General features: G+C 34.7%; 4 protein-coding genes across 4 annotated transcripts; 2 read left to right on the top strand and 2 right to left on the bottom strand.

Annotated features, from left to right (window-relative positions):
• Positions 1–922: 922 nt before the first annotated feature.
• On the top strand, positions 923–3334 carry LOC145949845 (uncharacterized). Its single transcript, XM_083060741.1, has 4 exons — positions 923–1642; positions 1730–1914; positions 2086–2375; positions 2484–3334. Exons 1-4 carry the CDS (start codon positions 923–925, stop codon positions 3332–3334), a joined length of 2046 nt encoding a protein of 681 aa, XP_082916867.1.
• Positions 3335–15196: 11862 nt separating this feature from the next.
• LOC109795554 (uncharacterized) lies at positions 15197–16640 on the bottom strand. Its single transcript, XM_020355095.3, has 3 exons — positions 16481–16640; positions 15999–16240; positions 15197–15532 (listed from the first exon to the last, which is right to left on the bottom strand). Exons 2-3 carry the CDS (start codon positions 16155–16157, stop codon positions 15386–15388), a joined length of 306 nt encoding a protein of 101 aa, XP_020210684.1. The 5' UTR covers positions 16158–16240; positions 16481–16640; the 3' UTR covers positions 15197–15385.
• A 2229-nt stretch (positions 16641–18869) lies between these two features.
• On the bottom strand, positions 18870–19500 carry LOC109790191 (small ribosomal subunit protein eS17). The gene has a single exon (XM_020349310.3). It carries the CDS (start codon positions 19444–19446, stop codon positions 19027–19029), a length of 420 nt encoding a protein of 139 aa, XP_020204899.1. The 5' UTR covers positions 19447–19500; the 3' UTR covers positions 18870–19026.
• A 101-nt stretch (positions 19501–19601) lies between these two features.
• Positions 19602–20075, top strand: LOC109790201 (bric-a-brac protein). The gene has a single exon (XM_029269329.2). It carries the CDS (start codon positions 19665–19667, stop codon positions 19851–19853), a length of 189 nt encoding a protein of 62 aa, XP_029125162.1. The 5' UTR covers positions 19602–19664; the 3' UTR covers positions 19854–20075.
• The last annotated feature ends 5073 nt before the right edge of the window (positions 20076–25148 follow it).

Here is a 25148-nt window from a genome sequence, read left to right as displayed (position 1 = left end):
TGATATATGAAGGATACAACTTACATGTGGTATCAGAGCTTTAGGTTGTTGAATTTATGATTCTTCATGAATAATGTTTTTCCAATTTTATGTACCCTAATTTTAATTGGAAATTTATTGGAACAATTTTTTTTCTTTTCGTTGTTCATACTGAGAATGAATTCAATTTTGGAAAATGTTGTGAATTCAATTTGGAATGTCCCTTGAATTTAAAATTCAAAATCTCCCTGTGACGAGAATTTTGATTTGAAATAAAAAATATTGAATTAAAACCAAATGTCGAATGCTTTCCCAGATTCCCTGTCATGTCAATTTTAATTTGCAATTATAGCTTATGCGTATGGAATGCTGAAATTGATTTGGAATTATAACTTAACTTTACAATTGAAATAGCAAGCATCTGGGATGATCGAAATTGGAAATCAAAATGAATAAATTTTATGAAACAACTTGATTTTACAATTAAAAATATACAAATAAATAAATTTTAATTGCATTTATTTTGGGATTAAATATATGATAGATTTGTAATCACCAAAGTGGTCAAATCTTTATGTTTTATTTAATTCCAGATTAATGATAATTTTATTTCAATTACCCATAGCATGGATGCTAAATTATGAATTATTGGTTTATGGGTTAATTGAAGTTCATTATTATAAGGCATTTATGGATCACCCAAAGGTTGATTAATTGTTTTTTATAATTAATGGATATGAATGTTGGTAGTGAGTATGCATTATTAGCTTTATTTACATATCCAAAGATAATAAGTATTTCTAATTAATGCATATATCTTATCAAATAATGTTAATATTATTAACATCATTATGTTTTGTGTATTAATGTATCATCCAAAGGAGAACATTAGTATGCATAGAATGCTTGTTTGTTGTTTGAATTTGTGTCGTATGTTTAATTTATGACTCAAAGTAATAATGTTAAGCATGTGTTAATTGCGGTATCTGTTCCTGTATCTTTGCATTCTCATGCTATGTCTGTTTCGGTCTTTAATGGGTTGAATTTCTCTTATTGGACAGAACAAGTCCAATTTCACTCAGGTGTGTTGGATCTTGATTTAGCTATTCAAGTTGGAAAACTTGCTGCTATTACTGATGATAGTAGCAATGAAGAGAAAGCCCATTATAAGGCTTGGGAAAAATCAAACAGACTTAGCCTGATGTTTATGCGAATGAGCATAGCAAATAACATTAAGTCTGCTTTTCCCAAAACTGAAAGTGCAAAAGAGTTTATGAAATTTGTGGGAGAGCACTCCCAAACTGTTGATAAGTCTCTTGCTGGGACATTAATGAGTACCTTAACCACCATGAAGTTTGATGGTTCTTGTACTATGCATGAACATGTCATTGAGATGACAAACATTGCAACAAGACTTAAGTCTCTTGGAATGGAAGTAGATGAAAATTTCCTTGTGCAGTTTATTTTGAAATCATTACAGTCTGAGTATGGTCCTTTCCAAATGAACTATAATACCATGAAAGATAAATGGAATGTGCATGAATTGCACAGTATGTTAGTTCAGGAGGAAACCAGACTTAAGAATCAAGGAAATCACTCCATTCATTATGTGAATAATCAGGGACCTGGAAAGAAAGTTAATAAGAAACATGGAAAGGGAAAGGTACCATTAAAGATTGTTGAGTCCTCTACTAAAATCTAGAAGAAAATTGACAAATGTCATTTCTGTGGGAAGTCTGGTCATTTCCAGAAGGATTTCCCAAAACGTAAAGTTTGGTTCGAAAAGAAAGGTGAGCATAATGCTTATGCATGTTTCGAATCTAATTTAACTGAATTTCCCCGTAATACTTGGTGGATTGATTCTGGATGTACAACTCATGTTTCTAATATGATGCAGGGATTCCTTACAACCCGAACCATAAGCCCAAATAAGAAGTTTGTCTTCATGGGGAATTGAGTGAAAGTTCCAGTGGAAGGCGTCGGAACTTATCGTTTAATCCTTGACATTGGATTTCATTTAGACTTGTTTGATACTTTTTATGTACCTAGTATTTCTAGGAATTTAGTTTCCTTGTCTAAACTTGATGTTGTTGGATACTCTTTTAGGTTTGGGAATAATTGTTTCAGTTTATATAAGCGTACTTGTATGATTGGATCTGGTACACTTTATGATGGTTCATATAAATTGAATCTTGATAATTTATATGCTGAAACTCTTATGACCTTGCATCATAATGTTGGCACTAAACATAGTTTAGTGAATGAACGTTCTGCTTACTTGTGGCATAAGCGTTTGGGACACATTTCCAAAGAAAGGATAGAAAGATTAGTAAAGAATGAAATTATTTCAAATTTAGATTTTAATGATCTAAATGTATGTGTGGATTGTATTAAAGGTAAACAAACAAAACACACAAAGAAATGAGCCATAAGAAGCACCCAGCTTCTTGAAATTATACACACTGATATATGTGAACCTTTTGATGTTAATTCTTTCAATAAAGAAAAGTACTTTATCACTTTTATTGATGACTTTTCATGTTATGGGTATGTCTATTTACTGCATGAGAAATCTCAAGCAGTGAATGCCTTGGAAATTTATATAAATGAAGTGGAAAGGAAATTAGACAGAAAGGTGAAAATTGTCAGGTCAGATAGAGGTGGTGAGTATTTTGGAAGATATGATGAGAGTGGACAACATCCTGGTCCATTTGCTAAGTTCCTTGAAAAGCGTGGTATTTGTGCTCAATACACAATGCCAGGTACACCACAACAAAATGGTGTTTCAGAAAGACGTAATCGAACCTTAATGGATATGGTTAGGAGCATGTTAAGTAATTCATCTTTACTTGTATCATTGTGGATGTATGCTTTAAAAACTGTGATGTATTTGTTAAACAGGGTTCCTAGTAAGGCAGTTCAAAAGACACCTTTTGAGTTGTGGACAGGTAGGAAACCCAGTTTAAGACACCTACATGTTTGGGGTTGTCAAGCAGAAATTAGAATATACAATCCGCAAGAAAAGAAACTAGATGCAAGAACAATCAGTGGGTATTTCATTGGTTATCCAATAAAATCAAAAGGGTATATGTTTTACTGTCCTACCCATAGTACAAGAATTGTTGAAACTGGAAATGCCTGGTTCATTGAAAATGGTGAAACCAGTGGGAGTGAAACTTCACGAAATGTGGAGATTAAGGAAGTTAGAGTACAAGTTCCTTTAACTAGTGCTTTTACTTCAAGAATTGTTGTTCCCCATGTTGTTGAACCAAACAACAATCAAGAAGAACAACAAATTAATGATCCTGTGGTTAACAATGAACCTGTAGTAGAAAAACCACAAGAAATAGTATGAAGAAGATCTCAAAGGGAAAAAAGATCTACTATTTCAAATGACTATGTGGTTTATCTACAAGAGTCAGAAAATGACTTAAGCATCGATAATGATACAGTTTTATTTTTAGAAGCTATTAGTGGTGATAATTCTAAAAAATGGTTAGATGCCATGAATGATGAGCTTAAATCAATGACACAAAATGATGTATGAGACCTTGTGGAATTGCCTGAAGGGTGCAAGAGAGTTGGGTGTAAATCGGTATTTAAGACTAAGCGTGACTCTCATGAAAATATTGAACGACACAAGGCTTGACTTGTTGCCAAAGGTTTTACTCAAAAGGATGGCATTGAATATAAGGAAACCTTTTCTCCGGTTTCTAAGAAAGATTCTTTCAGAATTATCATGGCATTAGTAGCTCATTATGACCTTGAGTTACATCAAATGGATGTTAAAACTGCCTTTTTGAATGGGAATTTAGAAGAGAATGTTTATATGGACCAACTAGTGGGGTTCATTGAAGAAGGAAAGGAACACATGGTGTGTAAACTTAATAAATCAATATATGGACTTAAACAAGCTTCCCGACAATGGTATATTAAGTTCAATGATACTATTATGTCCTTTGGATTTAAGGAAAACACTGTTGATCTGTGTATATATTTGAAGGTTAGTGGGAGAAAGTTTATATTTCTAATTCTATATGTTGATGACATCTTGCTTGCAACTAATGATCTTGGTCTATTAAGTGAGACTAAGAATTTTCTCTCTAACAACTTTGAAATGAAAAATATGGGTGAGGTAGGTTATGTGATAGGAATAGAAATATTCTGTGATAGATCACAAGGACTGTTAAGCTTGTCTCAGAAAGCCTATATTAATAAAGTTTTAGAGAGATTCAGAATGGATACATGTTCAACATCTCCCGTTCCAATACAGAAAGGAGACAAATTTAGTCTTATGCAATGTCTTCCAAAGAATGATTTGGAACGGAAACAGATGAAAAATTTCATCCAAAGGAGACAAATTTAGTCTTATGCATCTGTTGTTGGGAGTTTAATGTATGCTCAAACATGTACAAGGCCAGATATTAGCTTTGCAGTTGGTATGCTTGGTAGATACCAAAGTAATCCGGGATTAGATCATTGGAAAGCTACAAAGAAAGTCTTAAGATACTTGCAAGGGACAAAGGATCACATGCTTACTTATAAGAAATTTGATCATCTTGAGGTGATTGGATGTACAAATTCAGATTTTGTCGGTTGTATAGATACAAGAAAGTCTACATTTGGTTATGTGTATCTTTTAGCTAGGAGCAATTTCATGGAAGAGTGTGAAGCAGTTAGTCATTGTTGCATCCACTATGGAGGCTGAATTTGTGGCATGCTTTGAGGCCACAGTTCAGGCTAATTGGTTGCGAAATTTTATTTCGGGACTTGGAGTAGTTGACAGTATTGCCAGGCCGCTGAAAATTTATTATGATAATTCTGCAGTTGTTTTCTTTTCTAAAAAAGACAAGTATTCCAAAGGTGTTAAGCATATGGAATTGAAATACTTTTCCGTTAAAGAAGAAGTTCAAAAACAAAGAGTGTCAATAAAACATATTAGCACTAATCTTATGATTGCTAACTCTTTAACAAAATGGTTACCGCCCAAAGTATTTACTGGCCATGTAGAGAATATGGGCATTATGTCTACTAGTGAATGTTGAATGTTAATGTTGTTATTAATGCCTATTTGACACTCTGAGCTCATTTAATATACAAGTTTCTGAAATTTGTGTTTTCTACTTTATGTATATGCATGCAAATTATGATGTGGAAAACATATTATGTGTTTATTAATGAAAGAGTGACTTTATGTTTGAACCCATTATGAACTTCTCATTTTACGGTCATATTAAGGAGAAGGATAATATAGTAGTACATGGAAGGAAATGTGTTGATTGAATGACATGTAACCGCCACGACTCTTATTATTTTTGTATCTTTAATTATGATTAATGATGGAGCCAATTTATCTAAGGTCTTTAATGCGCATTATGATTTATGTAATTATTAAATCATGAAGTGTTATAACATCACATGAGTAAGTGGGAGAATGTTAGAAAATATTAAATAACACTATAATATGTGAATCATGTGAATTAAGAGCTTAAACATGATTTAATAAAATAAAAGGACTTATTGGCAAATATGGGAAGTTATTATTTTCAAAATTTATAACCGCCGCTAACTAACTTGATGGAAGTTAGTTGAATAAGAGGAACTATTTGGGTTCTATCTCTGCCATATGAAACAACTCTCATTGTTTTACCATCAAAGAAAGTGAAGTGAGAATATGATGTATGGAAAGAGATAGATTGGGAAAATGTGATTGAAAAACTTATTCTCATTACGGTTGTCATGGATCAAGGTAAGTCTTTCTTACTATTATAAATGTATGTGAGAATATCATAAATTCTAATATCCTTATGGTATGCAGTAGTTTTCTTAAATCATGAATGATATATGAAGGCTGCAACTTACATTCTATCCATCTGTTCTTTGAGCTGCGTGAGCTCCTCGTTAAGCATGCGATTCCTTTCTTATTGGGTTTCCATAGCTTTTATCTTTTGAGCTCTTGTGAGTACAGAGTGTTGAAAATCCACCTTTGAGGGATCATGATAAATTCCTATTAAGCTATTTAAATGATAATGCATGAGGGAGGTTTTCTAGCAGAGACTCGATGACTCATCCTTGATGAGAGGTGAGTCATCGGTGTTCCTCTTCATAATATTTTATGATGTGACAAAGGTCACACTGATTTCTCATCTTTGATAGAAATTCCTTTGGTGATCCTATACATGATATGCATGTCTCTCCTTTTACACTCTCTCTCTTTCTATTTATTTATTTTTATTTTAGAAAAAGCATGATAGCCCTCTTTTTAAAGAAGGGAGGTATGCTTCTCACAAATTTTATTTTCACACTATGTTTTCCCTCATGATAATGCATTTTTATTTTTGTGTTTTTCTTTACCTGCGGGGAATTATAAAAAATAAATGAACGGTTTAAATAAACAAAATGCAACAAACATATGCTCATACAATCCATGAACAGGCGCGTATAAATCCATGGTCTGTGGTTCCTGTCAAGAAAAGTGCATTGTATAAAATGGTTCTAATCTCACTTGTCTTTACAGGCTCCCAAGGTGCCCCCATTATAGGGACCCAGTACCTTCGTCGCCATCACCTAGGAAACTCTAAAGTCTGTCATAGTATTTCGGGTTAGAGTAACCGGTTATCACCTTGAGTGTGATTTCTGACAAGGCTCGCAGGCTCCAAGGCCATACTTGGGCTGGTCGTACGTCAACCACTCCCTATGTTTATACACTCATGCCCTTAGGTGTAGGGGGACTGTTGTATGCTATGGTTTGTGTACAATTGTTAATTCAAACAAATGCATAATTTAAACAAACAAATATATATTAAAGCCACACAAATAAAACAAATAAAGTAAAGGGGAAGAAATATTTAAATTATTATTCATATTTTACTAACTTCATCATTTATATGGGTTTGACCCTCTTTAAACGTCCCTAGTGGAGTCTCCATCTGTCATAACCCAAAAATTTCTGATCTTATGACTAATTGTTTGGACTACCTTTTAAAAAATCTCATCAATTAGGAAATGCCCGAAGACCAGACTAATCCTTAATTAATGGTGTACTATCCGTACCGCTATGCCGAGCTCGAGCTCGGCATCACAGCGCGGAGTGACCTCGGACACGCGCTAGGCGACATCGACTCGCTATCCAATTAGGTCATAAACTGATCTCGGGCCCAAGGCCCAACAAAACCCTAATCCACACAAAGGTACGTGCATTACTTATACGAGACTCACACTCCCACAAACACTAACTTTAGCATTGGAGTCTCTTTTGCAGGTACCACCCCCATCTTGGAACATCAAGCGTACCAGCGAAGGAGGCTCACCGATCTTACCCAGCGGATCATCCCTACCTCGGATTCCCGGTAAGAACATTTGGCGCCCACCGTGGGGCCAATCAAGACAGCTCTTAGCGGCCACGCTTATGGTTTTCACTAGAAGCCATAGCAGACGTGCAACAGACGACCTAGATCACACCACTAACATGGATAACGAAGCAGCATTGAGACGACTGATCGAGCAGGCCGAGCAGATGCGACAGCAACACGTTGCAGATCTACAAAGTATGCGTGCCAAGCACAAAATTGACCTAGCCACGATGCGTACCGCTAATGAGGCTGACCTAGCGGCGCTACGCGCTGAGAACGAGCGTATTCGCGCCCAACTCCCTCGGCGTCCCTCTGATCAACCCCCTCAACAAAGCAACTTGCATGAGGAGGAAGGGCACTCGATTTCTCAACTGCCAACAGCGGCTAGGGCACCAACCCCCAGGCCTGCCACACATCGGTCTCACATACCGACCAACAGGTCGGCACATGACGTAAGCAACGCTCCTGCCCACGTCATGGGAAATCAGGCGACCTTCCGCCGTCATCCTTTTGTGGACGGCATCATGGAAACACCTCTCCCTTTCGGGTGGAAGCCTCTCCACATCGACCGTTACGATGGCACCACGGATCCGGACGAACACATCGATCTGTATACCACACAGGTAAATCTTTACACTAATGAAGATGCTATCCTGTGTAGGGTTTTTCCGACCTCACTCAAAGGGGTCGCGCTCAACTGGTATACCCAGCTACTTGTCGAGTCAATTGACAGCTTCGGCACCCTGGTCAGATGGTTCACAGCACAGTATGCGACGAGCCGACCTCATCACATAACATCAGCTGCCCTGGCCAGTCTCAAACAAAGTGACGACGAGCCACTCCGGATGTTCATGGAACGACTCGCCACCATCTCGGTAAAGATCCGAAATCTGAATCCCGAGGTCGCACTGCACTCCATGCTCATGGCGTTGAAGCCAGGACCTTTCATCGATAGCCTTTGCCGACAACCTCCTCCCGACATGGACGAGCTCCGAGCTCGTGCTGCTGGGTACATCCAGATGGAGGAGCATGCTGAGTTTCGCAAGGCAATTCGCGACAAACCACAAGGAAAGCAAGACCAAAGTCAGGCCACGAACATTTAAAGTTGGCGACCTTGTTTGGCGATTACGGGGAAAAGCAAGAACAGACCCCTCCAAAGGAAAATTTGGAACTTGGAATTCCACCCACCTCAAATTTTATTTCTCTTAGCTTATAAATTCAGGTGATGTACTCTTTTTTCCTCCTCAGCCTTTTTTCCCACTAAAGAAAAGGGTTTTTGGCCAAGGAAGGTTTTAACGAGGCACACCTCAGAAATAAATCAACAAAGCAACTCCATTCCCATACATTTTCGGTATTGGCACATTAACCATGACGACTTGCCAAGGTCAAGTTCGGACCTTGATGTTAAAGTCGGGTTCGAACCTTCAAATACAAATTACGTTGCCAAGGTCGAGTTCGAACCTTGATATGCCAAGGTCGAGTCCGAACCTTGAGATCACATTTTCTTAACCAAGGTCGAGTTCGAACCTTGATATGTCGAGGTCGAGTCCGAACCTTGAGATCACATTTTCTTAACCAAGGTCGAGTTCGAACCTTGATATGCCAAGTTCGAGTCCGAACCTTGAGATCACATTTTCTTAACCAAGGTCGAGTTCGAACCTTGATATGCCGAGGTCGAGTCCGAACCTTGAGATCATATTTTCTTAACCAAGGTCGAGTTCGAACCTTGATATGCCCAGGTCGAGTCCGAACCTTGAGATCACATTTTCTTAACCAAGGTCGAGTTCGAACCTTCATATGCCAAGGTCGAGTCCAAACCTTGAGATCACATTTTCTTAACCAAGGTCGAGTTCGAACCTTGATATGCCAAGGTCGAGTCCGAACCTTGAGATCACATTTTCTTAACCAAAGTCGAGTTTGAACCTTGATATGCCAAGGTCGAGTCCAAACCTTGAGATCACATCTACTTAACAAGGTCGAATTTGAACCTTCAAACAACAAATTTGGGAACTCCTCAGAAGCCCCTTTGCTCTTACATCACTCGGTGCTTGGGGGGCAAGTGTACTGGCCAGCCGAGTTGCCGACTTTTCCCTCACCAATCTGCTAACTCGGTCAAAGGTTTACCAGCCTAACCAAGCAGTAAGCTCATTATTGCCAAGCTCCTCATCCCGACCATGAAACATGGACATCGGAACACCATATCAGCCCAAAGAGGCCACATCATCAAACAAATAAAAATACAATCTTGTCACCACACCGCCCACGCGTTATGGGAACGAGGTGACGGTTATGACACATGGCGTCTTGACAAATAGGCGTACGCAAAAAGTCACGACCCCTTGTCGAGCTCGGTCTTAACTCCTCGACCTACGGTCTTCGGAGCTCGGGGGGCTAGTGTATTATCCGTACCGCTATGCCGAGCTCGAGCTCAGCATCACAGCGCGGAGTGACCTCGGACACGCGCTAGGCGACATCGACTCGCTATCAAATTAGGTCATAAACTGATCTCGGGCCCAAGGCCTAACAAAACCCTAATCCACACAAAGGTACGTGCATTACTTATACGAGACTCATACTCCCACAAACACTAACTTTAGCATCGGAGCCTCTTTTGCAGGTACCACCCCCATCTTGGAACATCAAGCGTACCAGCGAAGGAGGCTCACCGATCTTACCCAGCGAATCATCCCTACCTCAGATTCCCGGTAAGAACAAATGGTTTTGAAAATAGGTTCTTGGAGTCTCCACCAATGTTTTGCTCAAAACATTGGAAAAAGAAAAGGTTTTGAAAATCCAATGATGGCCTTAATAACCACAATTGGGTTCGAGGATCGATTACGTGTAGGGAAGGTATTAAGCACCCCTACAGCGCCCTCAATTGGTACCCTATGATGAAGTTAACGTGATAAGAATTAATGAATTAAATATTAGACCCCCTTTATTAATATTTATTTACATGCTTAAATTTAAATTACTCGATTGGCCCTAAAATGTCTACATGGTTGCTTTTATTATAACAATATTTAAAAATAAGAAATGGAAGGAGAGAGAAGCGTTGATTGAAATACCTCTTGTCTGAGCTTTATTAGATCTTCAAATATGGAGACTTTTAGGTGCTTTTTGGCTACCTAAGACACTACAATATTCCTCACAAACTCTCAAGAAATACAGGAGGAGAGAGAAAGAGAAATTTCGAGCTATAAGGAGTTAGGATGAATTTTTTTGACCCCGAGAGCAGTGCCTGAGTCTACTATTTATAGACTTCAAAACTGACCAGAATGGCCCGTGCCGGGATCGAAAGGGCCTGTTCTGGTTAGTTTTGTTACAGGTTAAATTTGAAATTAGAACGGCATGTTCTGTTGTCAAAATGGCCCGTTCTGAATTTGAATTTAACTCATAACAAACTGCTTGAGAAAGGCATGTTCTCAAATAGGGTTATGGAGTTGTTTAGTGGATCTGAAATGGCCTGTTCCAGTCTGAGAACGGCTCATTCCAGCTTGGGAACGGCCTGTTCTGGTTTTGGAACAGCCCTTTCTAGGCTACTAAACCAAATTTGTTGGGCTTCTGGCCCTCTCACTATCATGTCGTGTTGTCTTCATGTTTTAAGAGCTTATTCCCTTCATAACAAAGGTCCATTTCTTTGTCTTTTAGGTCCGGACGAAATTGAGTGTCTACAACAAACCCTCGCAAATTGCCCCTGAGACACATTTGTGGCCATCATGTCCACTTGCACTAGTTTACCAACCACAGATGCCAAAGCCATCAATACATTCTCATCATATACTCTATTCTTAGGCAAAGAAATTGTATCCAAAAAAATGTGTGGCAAATCTTCTACTTCAACACCACAAAATTAGGAGTTCAATCCCTCATTGTCAAATAGTGGTCAAAAATCATCCATGGACCTCACAACGCATTTTCTCTTGATCACCTTCTAGATCAAATTTAACCATGTAAAAAAACCATGTCCAATATCCACAACATCCAAACCACCTACAGGCTTCCAAATATGCTTCAACCGATCACACATCATTGGATAGGATATATTATTTCCCAACATTTTAACAATCATTGTGTCCCCCTAAGGCAAGTGCAGCTTTGGTAAAAGCTTATCATTAATGAAACACTTTAGTTGCAATATGTTATTATCTAACATCCTAAATTTTCTAAAATTATCAAAAAAATATTTTAATTAATTAAATAGTTTTATAATTACATTACAGACTTTTAAAATAATTGTGGATGTTTTATTAATCAAAGAAAGGTTTGTAAAATTATTTATTATATTAATTATTAAAGAGATAAATATATTTTATTTGTTTTAAGGTAATTTGATTATATATTATCGTTTTGATTGATTGAGAGATTTTATAGATATGAATTTTTTAGATAATATGGAAAATAAAGATTTCAAATTTATTTTATTTGAAGAGATATTATCTTATGTATTTATCTATAAGACTTTTAAATAATTAACTAGGAGTTACTTTGCAAACAAGAGTTAGTGGTAAAAAAAAAATTCTAGTTAATAGATAATTATTTGAATTTTAATGAGAAGAGTAACTAACAGTGGTTAACAGACTTTTACCAACAAGTTACGTGAAAATTAGGATTTAGGGTTCTCTATTTATAATCTAGCAATTTAGGATTGCCTTTCATCATTAATATGCAACATTATGCTCTAAATAAGAGAAAATGGCTCATCATTGAGAGTGAACAACAAAACACAAGAGAGAAGATAAGAGAGAAATTCATTGTTCAATTCGCATAACCACCAGGCAACGATTTTCTAATTGCAATCGTAGATTTGCTCACCGTTGATTAAGTTGAATTTTGGATACTGGGTTTATAGGACATTATTCTTGGTTTTCAATGGTTAGATCGATCCAAGTATGTCTAGAGTGGGAGAAAAAAAATTGCACTAAAATCTCTACTTTTGGGACTTTCATCTTCTTGCTTCTCATTGAGGAGGAGAACCAAAGGCAACCAAAAACAAGTTCGGAGATCCGTGCCTGAAGTTTGGTATTTGTTGAGATAAGGGGTAGTGAGAACCTTACTTTAGGTATGGGTTATCTGTCAAGTAGTGGGATTGGCTTCCAAGCTTGTTGTTGTGTTTATTTGCATGAGGGATTAAACTCAACATTGAATGTAATTGTACTGTAAATTTGTCATTCCTTTGCAACCTAATTGTGATATAATAGTGTTATGATCAGTGATATTGTCTCTATTTAAATCTACATTATTTGTGAATTCCCTAGTACTCTGAACATGTTAGTAAATTGTAATTGCATTTTTGATCCGTAAAATTGTCTATGACTGTGAATCTTTAAGTGTTTGTAGGTTCTTGAGGGAAATTCTAAGGATTAAATGACAAAGCAAATTATTAGAGAAACAATTATGAATAGGGAAACCTTAAAATAAAATGAATTAAATAGAATATAGAAACTCTTTTTCTAAAATGAACTCGTGTGAACTATGGATGTGAGTATAATTCATATATTCTATATAAAGATTGTTTTTTATATCACGAAAGGCACCATTTAGGAGTCATTGGGCACAAGGTGTGACAGAGTGCTCTTGGTGGTGTTGACGTCAAGCGTAAGAGTTCTCACGCCGAGCGCAAGAGCTTTAGGGGACTCCCTGTTGTTAATTTGTTGGGTGCAGGACAGACCATGCTAGGCATGATTCTTCCAAAGGCCCTCAGCCTCAAACACGTCGAGCGTAGGATAACCCACACCGAGCACTACCTTGTGCCTGACATTGTGATACTTAAACTTGCCTATGAAATATGAATAGCTTTGGTAGGTGAACCTTATGGCCAAATTGATTATGATAAGTCTAGTGGATGTAATATATTATGTGGAACCTTGATGAGTTAACATATGTTTTTGAACTAAAGTGAGATGTGATTCATGTGAGAAAATTGTGATAAATCATGTGATGAGTCTAAGCCTAAGTATATCTTAGTAGTAATGTGATAGTGATTTGAGTAATGTGATGGGTAACCGTGTATCTATGAATTGTGAATGTGACTAGTATAATTATGTATAGAGTTCGTGTGATATGTGTCATATGCATTACGTGTTTTTGTGATAAATACAATATGAAATACACAACCATTAAAGGTCACTTATGTAAAAGTTAGGGGATTCATGACCTTGAAGACAATTGGGTTTGAGAGTCTTAGTCTCTTAGTGTAGAGTATTATGATTGCTTAACCCAACATGTATTCGTAGGCTACTTAGGCCTTCAATCCATGATAAAGTGATTTTATTGGTGTCACGTGTTTATAGTTTTAAGAAGGTCTTGTCTATTGCATGATCATAGCATACTCATTGTTTTTTAAATATGAATTGGATGAATATTGAGATGTGTAGAGCAAGCCTTGTTGCATCATGTGACTAAGTATGTTGCTTGGTATGCTTTGATTATTAAAAAATTATGTATGTGATTAGTATTATTGTTGTTGTTTTATATGCCTACTTGTTGTTATGTATGTGTAAGCCTACTCAACCATATTCTACACCAGTAGTTAGAATGAGATGTTTTTCACTTTCTTTTTCTTTTGGTGATTTATTTTGTTATGATTATGTAGGTGAATTTGAATATATCGGAGAAGTCTAAGTTTTATGTTGGAATGCTTTGATAAAATGTGACATTGGAGTTTAGTTAGAAATTTTATTTTTTGATAGTATTTGAATTACAGATCTAGATTTATTTAATTGAAGTTATTTTAATACTCAATTTTAATTCCTATAATTTTTTCGGATTTAGTTTTTGTTTAATGTTGAGTTTCTTTTAATGTGATAACTCTATCTTGAATTTTAGTTTATTTAAAAAATTAATATAATATTTATTAAATTTATGCATGTAGGATAGAAGACGTGATAGACACCACAAAATTAGGAGTACAATCCCTCATCGTGGTCAAAAATCATCTATGATCCCCCACAATGCACTTTCTTCCAATCACCTTCTGGGTCAAATTTAACCATGTAGAAACCGTGTCCAGTTTTGAGGGCATTGCAGCATGAACTGAGTAGCCAAGCGTGTTGAGAGAGCTCTCAGCCATTTTCAAGTATATGATCTTTTCAGAGAAAGGGTTTAATATGATTTCTTTTATCATTGCTTTAACCTACAAGTTTGTTAGTCACATGGTATGGTATGGTATGGACATATGGTTAGCATCAAATCATGTTCCTTCAACATGTGATTAGGGATTCGGTCTCCAAATTTGTATATTTAAAAAATCATTTATTAAAAGAAGACAATTTTTAAATGGTATCAGTAATTCCATAAATTAGTTCCTAACTGTCGATTGAGATAATCGAGCTCATCAAAAAATTTATGAGTTTATTGAATTTACCTCCAAAATACCAAAGCTATATTAAAGTAGCCAGAACTATGATAGGCATAGGTGCAAACTCGTTGGGCCCGCAACAATGGCCCATACTCGATCAAACAAGCAAAGCAATCACTCATAAGTTCCTGACCTATGCCTCATACCAGAACAATAACATAAAAAGACATTATTCAAATTGAAAGTAAAACTCGGTGACAGGTTAACGACTACCAAAACATTTATCTACTCATGAACCTATCAAACATCAATCACTTTACACACATGTTCATGGTTTACTCGATTTTTTTTATTATTATTTTCTTTATGCCAGCTACATATTCAATTAATAATATACATTTCGATTTGTACCACCCACCTAAAATCTTACGTATACATTCTGATTTACTCAGAATTGCCTATTTAATTAAACAATTCACTCAAGACTTCAAATGCATGAATACTTTAACATTTGATCACAAAAATGACAGAAATGAATTAGAGGGCAATGTGGTATCAGACTGGCTGAGCAAAAATATATCTATCATAATAAATTGATCAAATGTAAAATTGTGGCACAAATTGATGCAATTGTTGTACACACAACCTCATCAAGAACTGCTTAGAAAAAGAAACAAGGCTTTTAAACTTGCATATATATAAGTTGTTCAACATGTGTGATCCACAACTAGTCCTCTAACACTAAGAATGGCTATTACTCCAATTCAGATAGAAATTCTACCAAAGGGTTTGTGGCGACATTAGAAACCTCATAACCAACCTTACATTGTACCAACTGTTCACGAAGACTCCGAACAAGCTCATGAAGTCTCTGAATATTTTTCTCTTGAGAGAGAATGATCTGCATAGAAACAAGATAGCACCAAGGAGTTTAATTCTTGACACAAAACTCTGTTTCGGAATTTCGAAACTCTAGAAGAAGCCACAATAAGAGAGAGATAGAGAGAGAGAGAGAGAGAATGCAAATGATGCTTGAGGAGTGAGGACCAATATGCGTATCATGTATAAGATAACACAACAGAGTTATGCACTTATGTTGCATTCTCCTAAAAACTCTTTCTAGTAACCCTCATATTACAAATGATAAATCAAGAACAATACGGTTGTTTCTTCCATCTATATGATATATCAATAACCAAAACAAATGTACCATGAACAACTGCAAAATGAAAAAGATAAGTCAACGTGTAAATTAAATCTAGCCTAGTGCATTCTAATGCAGTGTCCAACACTAATGTTTTGTTTGTCTCTATTTGGTATCCAAAAGAATTATTAAAAAAAAAAAAAAGAAGAAAAAAAAAACTCACCTTTTCTTTCACAGATTCTTCATTTTGTGGTATTTTTTTCAGTTTCTGGAACGTGGTAGGTCTGGCTTCAATTTCACTATGAATTTGCTGCTTCCACTCAAACTGTGATGTGAACACAATTAACAACAGCAGACAAACCAGGGCCCAAAGTCTAGACATTGCTATAAACAAATTAACTGCAGTAACACATCAAACTTCAAGGCAGTTTTATAATTTGCATCTGATGCCGCGGGTTATTAGCTCTGTTGGAATGATCAACTCTTGTAATTAGCATAAATATATGCACTTCATTTGAGTCATTCATCTTTTCCCACTCATGTAAAATAAAATGGGATGTGAAGGGACAGAGAAACCCAAAATAGCATATAAAGCCTTTTTTTAAGTAGAAGCAGAAGTTGGTAAGTAGTAGAAGAACACAAAAATTAGACTTTTATCAGAATGAAAACCACATAATTTGGTTTGGAAAGAAGAGCATAACTTACGTTTTAGGTGACCATCTCTGCTACCAATTTCAGGTTTCCATTTATTTCAAGTCCTATGTGCGTTTTGTTGCTGACTATTCCATTTTTTTTTCTTTCTCTCAAACTCAAATTAAAATATCGTACAATGTCACGAGTTGAAGTTGTGGAGGTGGTTTTGGGGTCCTACACTCCTACTTAAATGAATTGGTGATGCACCACAAAAGTTGACCTATAACAATAACTTGAAGAAAAAAAACATATTACTTATGATTTGGTTCTTTAAGCGATTTTATTTTGAACTTCAAAAAATGTTATCCGATACCCTATTTGTATAAATTTAAATATAAGTAAAAAAATAATCAAAATGAATTAAGTTTTCTTATAAATTATGGTCAATTTATTTATGAGTTAATTTGTACCAATTCTTTCATTTATCTTCTAAAAAACACATTTAATTTATATAATTTAATTTTAGTTTATGAAAAATATATTTTATTATATTTTTTTTCTATTTATAAAAATAGACTTAAATATGTTTTTAGTCTTTGAAATTGAGGATAAATTTATTTTTAATCCTTCAAATTTTAAAGTTACTTTTTTTAGTCATGTAATTTTTAAAAATCTTGACAAACTATTTTAATGTTATGTTTTCATTAAAAGAGATATTGATAAGTAGATTTTGTGACAGTGTTTGATAGATTTTTTTAAAAAAAAATAAATATAAGATTAAAATAAGATTTTTTAAAATTATAAAAATTAAAAAAATTAACTTTAAATTTGAATGATTAAAAATAAATTTATCTTAAATTTAAAGAATTAAAAATATATTTAAAATTAAAAAAAATCAATTTAAGCTATGATTTTGTTTTTTGGTGTACACTCAGCTACGAAAATGTGACCTACACGATAGGAAATAAATGTTAGTCACACCGAGCCACCGCAGCAATGGTAGAGCACCAGCACGACCTATACACAATCCACATCAGGCAATAACTCACGTGTTTCATTTCATGGCTCACCTTTTCCTTATTTGATTATCAGTTTAATCCAATCAAATAGACGTTCAACCCAATGAGAGGACATGCTTAATGAAAAAATTGGTTTTAAGCCACGAGAAAATCACTTTAGACTAAATTGTGTGAAAAGATCATTTAAATTTTATGAATCGGAAAAGCAAACTATGAAAAAACATTTTTTTTTTCATTATGTAAAATGACATCAATGCAACTTTAGAAAATATGGGTATCGTTCAAAATGGGACCATCATAAATTTAATTCAACTACGAACTAGATCAACCAAACTCAATCAAATTGATTTAATTTATATATATAGAGAGAGAGAGAGTTGATTTGATCATAGAATGTAATCCGATTATTATCATCGAGTATTAAATCATGCACTTTCAAATTCAGTTAAAGAATTCAAATCAACCTAAAATGTTTTAATTGATTTACTTACATATTTATTCTTTTTAAGTTAGATTATGATTTTAGTCCTTTAATTTTTTCAAGTTAATCAAATCTCTATTTTTAAAATTAAGCATCTTTAAGTCTCTTAACAAATTTCTTCTACCTAAAATCTTCAATGACCCAATGTATAATTCAAACAGAATTCGAGCAAATCACTTTGGGTCATGTTTAAAAACATATAAACGATACTTAATCCATCCCAATTAAATTTAATTTTATCAAACTTCTTTTCTTTTCAAATCGGAGACATTACAATGTGCAGTACCAAGTAATTTCACCCAATTATTATGAAAATCGCACTATAGTTTGATGAGCAGGAAAAAAAAAAGAGTAGCATTATCAAACCATAATATCGTCTGTATTGAATCAATTTATGTTTCTTAGACCCAAAAAAAGGAAAATCTAATTGCTGGGTTATTTTGTAATTTTATATTTCTTAAGAGAAAAAATATTCACTGTCCTGGTAGTAGGATGCAGTGTAAGATTCAAATCTTGATGCAAACATCGTAATTCTTATAAAAGAATATCATTCACATTCTAACACGCACACTTCTAACAAGAGAAATGCAAATTGAAAGATATTACGGCTAAGATGATAAATGGTGAGAAATTAAAACATAAACAATCCTAATATAAGCTCTTCACATTTTGGTAATAAAAGGGTAACACAACATGTATAGCACCCGTGCTCCAACAATTTTAGCAGCATTGTAGAACGCTCAGAATCAAACCCTAAGGTCATACTATAGTTTCATCCCCACATGATCCAGAACCTCATGTAATAGTGAATGAAAGCAACAAAAGTGCGTGTGATATTATTGCATATAAAACCAAGTTTAATTCATTTCATTTTTCCTCACGAATATTCAAGTTCATGGCAAGTGAAGGCACAAGTTGAACCTAGCATAGAAACAACACAACCATTTAAACCGAGACAAAATTTAATGTAACACAGCAGAACAAAAATAAATTCCATTAACCACTTTCACAAGTCCAACAACCGAATCCCTGCTACAGAAAACAAAAAAGTAATACAAAACTCAGCATAATAATTAGTTCTCTAAAACACAACACGACCAAAACCGAGAATTCAGGCATTAAAACCTCCTCCCGGCGCCACGGGCGAAGGGGAGCGGCGCGGCAACGGGGACGGGATCGACCTGGACAACGCCGGGAATCTCGGACATTCCGAGGGCGGCGAGCATGTCGAGGGTCTCCTTGTCGACCTCGATGTGGTCGGTGGCGATGGCGGAGACATCGGGGACGAAGTCCATGCGACGCTCCCTCTCCTCCTCCTGCAGCTTGAGCGATATTCCTCTAACGGGACCCTTCTGAATCCGCTTCATGAGGTGCGTGGAGAATCCCGCGATCTTGTTCCGCAGCCTCTTGGAGGGAATGATTGCCACCTCTTCCAGAACCTTCTTGTTCGTGTGGAAATCAAGTGTCATGCGCGAATAGTACCTCTCTATCACTTGCCGCGACGACTTCTTCACCGTCTTCGTGCGAACGCGCCCCATATTGCTTGCAGGAGAAACACAGCTTACCGACTTTGAGGCTAGGGAAACTGGGAAACTAGGGTTTTTGTAGAACTCGTGTGCAACCGGTATTGGGCCTTCTTTTAATGGGCCCAGCCCATATCATATTAGTGCTATTCTTTTTATATGTTTACACAACAGTGGTGTGGTTTGTATTCTTAATCTTATTTCTATTTTTTTGTTTCTATTAAGTGGAGTGAATGGTGGTGTGGTCGTGGCCGCCCACGGCGAGGCAGGTGGCGGTGAGTGGCGGCGTGTTTGTCGCCGGCGCTTCCTTGTTCGCCGTCGGAGCTTATTTCTCGTTTCTTAACGTGGCTCCTCAGCAGGAGCGCGTGAAGGCTCGCAGGGAAGTGCTCAGGAATTATATCAAGAAGCGATTCGAAGATTGAAAGGCTAGTTTTCCATTCTCCTTAATTCTGAAAATTCCTTTTTTCTTTGTAATTGATTCTATGTATTCATTGTTATGTCAGCTTTAGGTTGTTGCCTAAATTTTGAATAGAATCAAGATAGAAGGTTTGATTGTGAATAAGTGAAAATTTGAAGAACTCAATTGACTTAATTGGAACTTAATATATCAAAATCGGATAAGCAAGTTGAATTGGTGCTTAATATATGCAATTGCGCTTGTTAATTATAAGAAGCTGCTACTTTGTCCCTGAAACAATTGAACCAAAAGGAAACGGTTGAAATATTGGTGATAACTATTATAAGTATAGATGCAGATATGAACAATCAAATTAGTAACATAATAATTCCAAATCAGGTAAATAGAAACTAATGCAATCAAAGAAAGAATTTTCTTTCGTTCGTCATTGTTACTTGTCGTGGATGAAACATCGTCCAATAAGGACCAGGCATATCTGTGTAGGCAACCGAATGAACCTGCATGTGAAATCGCTCTTCTTCTTGAAGTTGGATTGTCTGAAACATTCTTGGCCCATTTTTCTTTTTCCTAATGGAACAGTCATGACCCGAACTAGGTATCTTCTTGTAAGAATATATTTTGTCTGCTTGACTGAGTGGCATTTCCTGAATTTAATGAATATGGTATATTTTACAAACTTAATTCAAACTATTATCTAAAGCAACGTATACTGATAGATTGTGTGAGGGAGTTTCGGTTTGCATTCTCCCCCATGGTACTTCATGTTTGTTGAACTCTGATGGTTAGAGTTCTATGGTTATTAGCATTGGTATTAGAGCACCGTTTTGCCTCTACCTTGTTTACTTTTATTGGTTTGGGTTTCAAACTTTTAGAATATCGATATTGTGTTTTGGAGGTTTTTTAATTGAAACCAAATGGAAACCACTATCTAAGTTTTACAATTGGTGTTTCGGAGAAAGGATTTTTAAGATTTTAATTTAAAGGATAAGTCGGCCTAAGCCAGACTTGAAACAACCATCGGACTATCGCAAGATGGCACAAATAGTACAATACTCAGCTCAAACTTGTGTTTCGGGAGTTTGACAGCCCCATTAAAATTTAGCTTTGTGGGCATATTTACTCAAAATGATTCTTTAATATTAGAGGTAAAATTCTTTTAATTTATCTCTATTGATTTTTAGTTTGAATGTCCTAAGTCAAATTGGATATCACTAACTTTTGATTAATCACTAAGTAGACTATGTTATATGGTCCAAAGATGCTTAATATGCCATTGACTTTTTGTTTCGATAGTTATGAGATATTATCTTTTATCTACTGTTTTACTAAAAAAAATCATAGAAAACTATCCATGTTTTACAACTATTTGTGTAAATTGCACATATAAAATGTATGTTAATAGTTAAAGAGATTTCCTCATTTGGTTTCTATTGGAAAAAATAAATTTAATAGAGTACAAGAAAAAATAAATATTTAGATTTATCGATAAAATCAATATCAACAACACAATGAATACTATAAAATTAAAAACAAAACAATCAGCAACAACTAATTAAACATAAAGAGAAAATTAAAATATTAAATAATAAGTTTAGAGTAGTCTGGGTTGAACACGCATAGCGCTATTCTTAGAGAGAAAACGTTCTCACTGCACTGATAATTTAGAGTCTTATAGTTCGTTCCTCTTCCAAGATACGTCAACTCGTTAGACCGTTTGAGTGCAGCGAAAGATCCTCAAACCAAAGAACATCGCTCCAAAATATATTTAGTAGTAGAAATAATTTTAAGAAAGAGATAAGTGAACTTGTTTTGCGTGTAGATATGTGTTTTCTCAAGTACCAATCTACATAATATAGGCACAATATTGGACAGATATAAGCATGACAAAGCATAACAACAAGAACCAACAAATAAGATAAAAAGTATTGTGGATATTAAACAATTTGTAAAAGGCAAGACTTGGTCACGTCTAGCAATTCTATAACGGTTTTGCAATTTGAACGTTAAAAAATTACGAAAACCAAGATTGATCAAATAACGTAATTAATTTAAATTTTAAATTATAATATAATTTCTCAATAATCTCCCAGTAATTTAAATTTTAAATATGGAAAAAGATGACATATATATATATAAACTTAAACATTTTAATGGAGCATGATATATTATATTTTCAGTACATGGAACTTTTCGGGTTTGAGCCTTATATCTAGTGCATATGAACTTCCATATGAGAGAATATGGAGACATGATTGTCTTGAGCCATATCCCTTTAACCAAATTTTAGAACATAACACGTATAATAAAAGGTGTTCATTTGAGTTCTAATCAGTGAAGTACATTACGGCCTTGTGCATGTATCTTGTTTCGTGAGTGCTACTTAGAGATTGCTCATATTTCACAATAGCGGCCCCACCACCACACTCACTAGGTGAACCCTTCCAAGGGTGGTCTATGACACACACCCCTACAACAATTGTCATTGGGTCCATTAAGAAGTATTTTTTAATTTTAAGACAATAAATATAAATATTTAAATACCTTTACCTTATTACTGTCACAGTTTACTTTAGAGTACACCTCACCATAGGAATGGAACATGCAATAATTTTGCAGTTCACGATGGTGTACTTAGTTAACAATTTCATTATGACCCATTAAACTCCATTTATGGGATTGTTATTTATGTGGAGACAGATGTCCATTGTTGTAATTAGTTGATGGACTTTAGTCCCATTTCTCTCGACGATTCAAGTACTTGTTGACGTGTCAACCCTTTTGTGAGTGGATCCGCAAGATTACTTTTAAACCTGATAAAATCAACAGAAATAATACAATGAGTTATCAAATTTCTGATAGATTTGTGTCTTATTCTCAAGTGCCTTCTTTTTTCATTAAAGTTTTTGCTAGTAACTTTAGCAATAGCAACTTGACTATCACAATGCATTGAGATTGGAGGTATAGGTTTATTTAATAATGGCAAGTCATATAATAAATTTTTAAGAAATCCAGTCTCACTACTAGTAGTATCTAAGGCAATTATTTCAGCTTCCATAGTAAAACGAGAAATAGTTTGTTTTGCAGATTTCCAAGCTACTGCACCTCTAGTTAAAGTAAAGACATAACCACTAGTAGATTTAGTTTCATCAGAGTCAAAAATCCAATTTACATCACTAAAACCTTTAACTACAACATGATAATATGCATAATGAATGCCATAATTAATAGTTCCTTTAAGATATCTAAATAACCTTTCTAGAGTAAGCCAATGTAAATGATCAGGATTATGAGTATATCTTCCTAACCTACCAATGACATATGCAATGTCCGATCTTGAGAAATTAGACAAATGCAACAAGGAACCAGTAATTTGAGAGTATTTAAGAGGAGAGACACTTTCACCGATATTTTTCTTCAATTTAATACTAGAATCAAATGAGGTAGAAACTGGTTTCACATCAAAATAATTAAACTTTCTTAATAATTTTTCAATATAATGTGATTGTGTCAAAACAATACCATCATGATATTTAATTAACTTAATACCTAAAATAACATCAACAACACCAAGATCCTTCATTTCAAAATTACTACACAAGAAAGACTTCACATCATTTATAACATGTAGATTACTACCAAAGATCAAAATATCATCCATATAGAGACATAAAATAACACATGAATTATCATCAATTTGTTTCACATAAACACATTTATCACTATTATTAAATTGAAATCCATATGAAGAAACAACTTGATCAAATTTGTCATGTCATTGTTTAGGAGCCTATTTTAGACCATACAAGGATTTAACAAGCTTGCAAACTTTATTTTCCATTCCAGGTTCTATAAAACCTTCAGGTTGATTTATGTAAATTTCTTCTTCTAAGTCACCATTTAAGAAGGCGATTTTTACATCCATTTGATGAATTTCCAAATTAAAAACACATGCAAGTGCAATCAAAACTCTAATAGTACTAATTTTAGAAACAAGAGATTATGTATCAAAGAAATCTACACCTTCTACTTGTTTATAACCAATAACAACAAGTCTTTCCTTAAACTTATCTATGGAGCCATCTATTCTTAATTTTTTTTGAAAAACCCATTTACAACCTATACTCTTGCAGCCAGGAGGAATGTCAGTCAAAAACCAAGTTTTATTGATTTTAAGAGAATCTATTTCATCATTAATGGCTTCTTTCCAAAAAGGTGCATCAACAGACCTCATAGCTTCACTATAAGTTTTAAGATCATTTTCAAATAAGAAAGAATAAAATTCAGGATCAAAATCTTTAGCTTTTCTAATTCTTTTACTAATTCTAGGTTCAAAATCCTTGTTAACAATACTACTAGAAGGTAAAATAGAGCTAGAAGTATCATAAATAGGTTTAGATAATTTATTCTTTAAAGGAAAAATATTTTCAAAGGAAACAACATCTCTAGATTTCATAATTATATTATAAAACAACATCTCTAGATTTCATAATTATATTATAACAACATCTCTAGATTTATCAATAAAACCAATATCAACAAACACAATGAATACTATAAAATTAAATATAAAAAAATCAGTAACAACTAATTAAACACAGAGCAAATTAAAATATTAAATAATAGGTTTAGAGTAGCTTGGGTTGAAGCACACAGAGCATTATCCTTAGAGAGAAAACGCTCCCACTGCACCAATAATTTAGAGTCTTATAATTCGCTCCTCTCCCAAGATACGTCAACCCGTTAGACCGTTTGAGTGCAGCGAAAGATTCCCGAACTAAAGAACATCGCTCCAAAATATATTTAGTAATAGAAATAATTTTGAGAAAGAGATAAGTGAACTTGTGTGTGTAGATAGATATGTGTTTCCTCACGTACCAATGTACATAAATATAGGCACAATATTAGACAGTTATAAGCATGACAAAGCACGTGCACCATGATTCCTCATTTTTTTGGTAACAACAAGAACCAACGGATAAGATAAAAGGTATCGTTGATATTAACCAATTTGTAAAAGGCAAAACTTGGTCACGTCCAGCAATTCTATAATAATTTTGCAATTTGAACGTTAAAAAATTACAAAAATCAAGATTAATCAAATAACGTAATTAATTTAAATTTTAAATTATAATATAATTTTTGAACGGTTTCACTTTTTTATCTTTCTCATTTTACTCTTAATAATTATACATAACCTTTGTTATTAATGCAGCAATATTGTCTTTTTTCTCACTAGTATATAAAGTATATCTAATGTGTTTGATAAATTCTAATATTATGAAATATTTATTTGGTTAAA

Source organism: Cajanus cajan, chromosome 7 (genome assembly GCF_000230855.2).
Source record: "Cajanus cajan strain Asha chromosome 7, NIPB_CcT2T_4, whole genome shotgun sequence".
In the NCBI taxonomy this organism is placed as follows: domain Eukaryota; kingdom Viridiplantae; phylum Streptophyta; class Magnoliopsida; order Fabales; family Fabaceae; genus Cajanus; species Cajanus cajan.
The sequence above is the reverse complement of the archived record's forward strand: the minus strand, read 5'-3'. Positions and strand labels throughout refer to the sequence as shown.

Bases quoted from the DNA above. Each gene is read 5' to 3' on its own strand.
- LOC145949845 (XM_083060741.1), top strand. From the start codon at position 923: ATGACTCAAAGTAATAATGTTAAGCATGTGTTAATTGCGGTATCTGTT. The intron at 1,915-2,085 runs GTTTGTCTTCAT...ATACTCTTTTAG, and splicing joins ACCATAAGCCCAAATAAGAA to GTTTGGGAATAATTGTTTCA. The intron at 2,376-2,483 runs GTAAACAAACAA...CTTTCAATAAAG, and splicing joins ATGTGTGGATTGTATTAAAG to AAAAGTACTTTATCACTTTT.
- LOC109795554 (XM_020355095.3), bottom strand. From the start codon at position 16,157: ATGTCTAGACTTTGGGCCCTGGTTTGTCTGCTGTTGTTAATTGTGTTC. The intron at 15,533-15,998 runs GTGAGTTTTTTT...GTTTCTATGCAG, and splicing joins AAGAATCTGTGAAAGAAAAG to ATCATTCTCTCTCAAGAGAA.
- LOC109790191 (XM_020349310.3), bottom strand. From the start codon at position 19,446: ATGGGGCGCGTTCGCACGAAGACGGTGAAGAAGTCGTCGCGGCAAGTG.
- LOC109790201 (XM_029269329.2), top strand. From the start codon at position 19,665: ATGGTGGTGTGGTCGTGGCCGCCCACGGCGAGGCAGGTGGCGGTGAGT.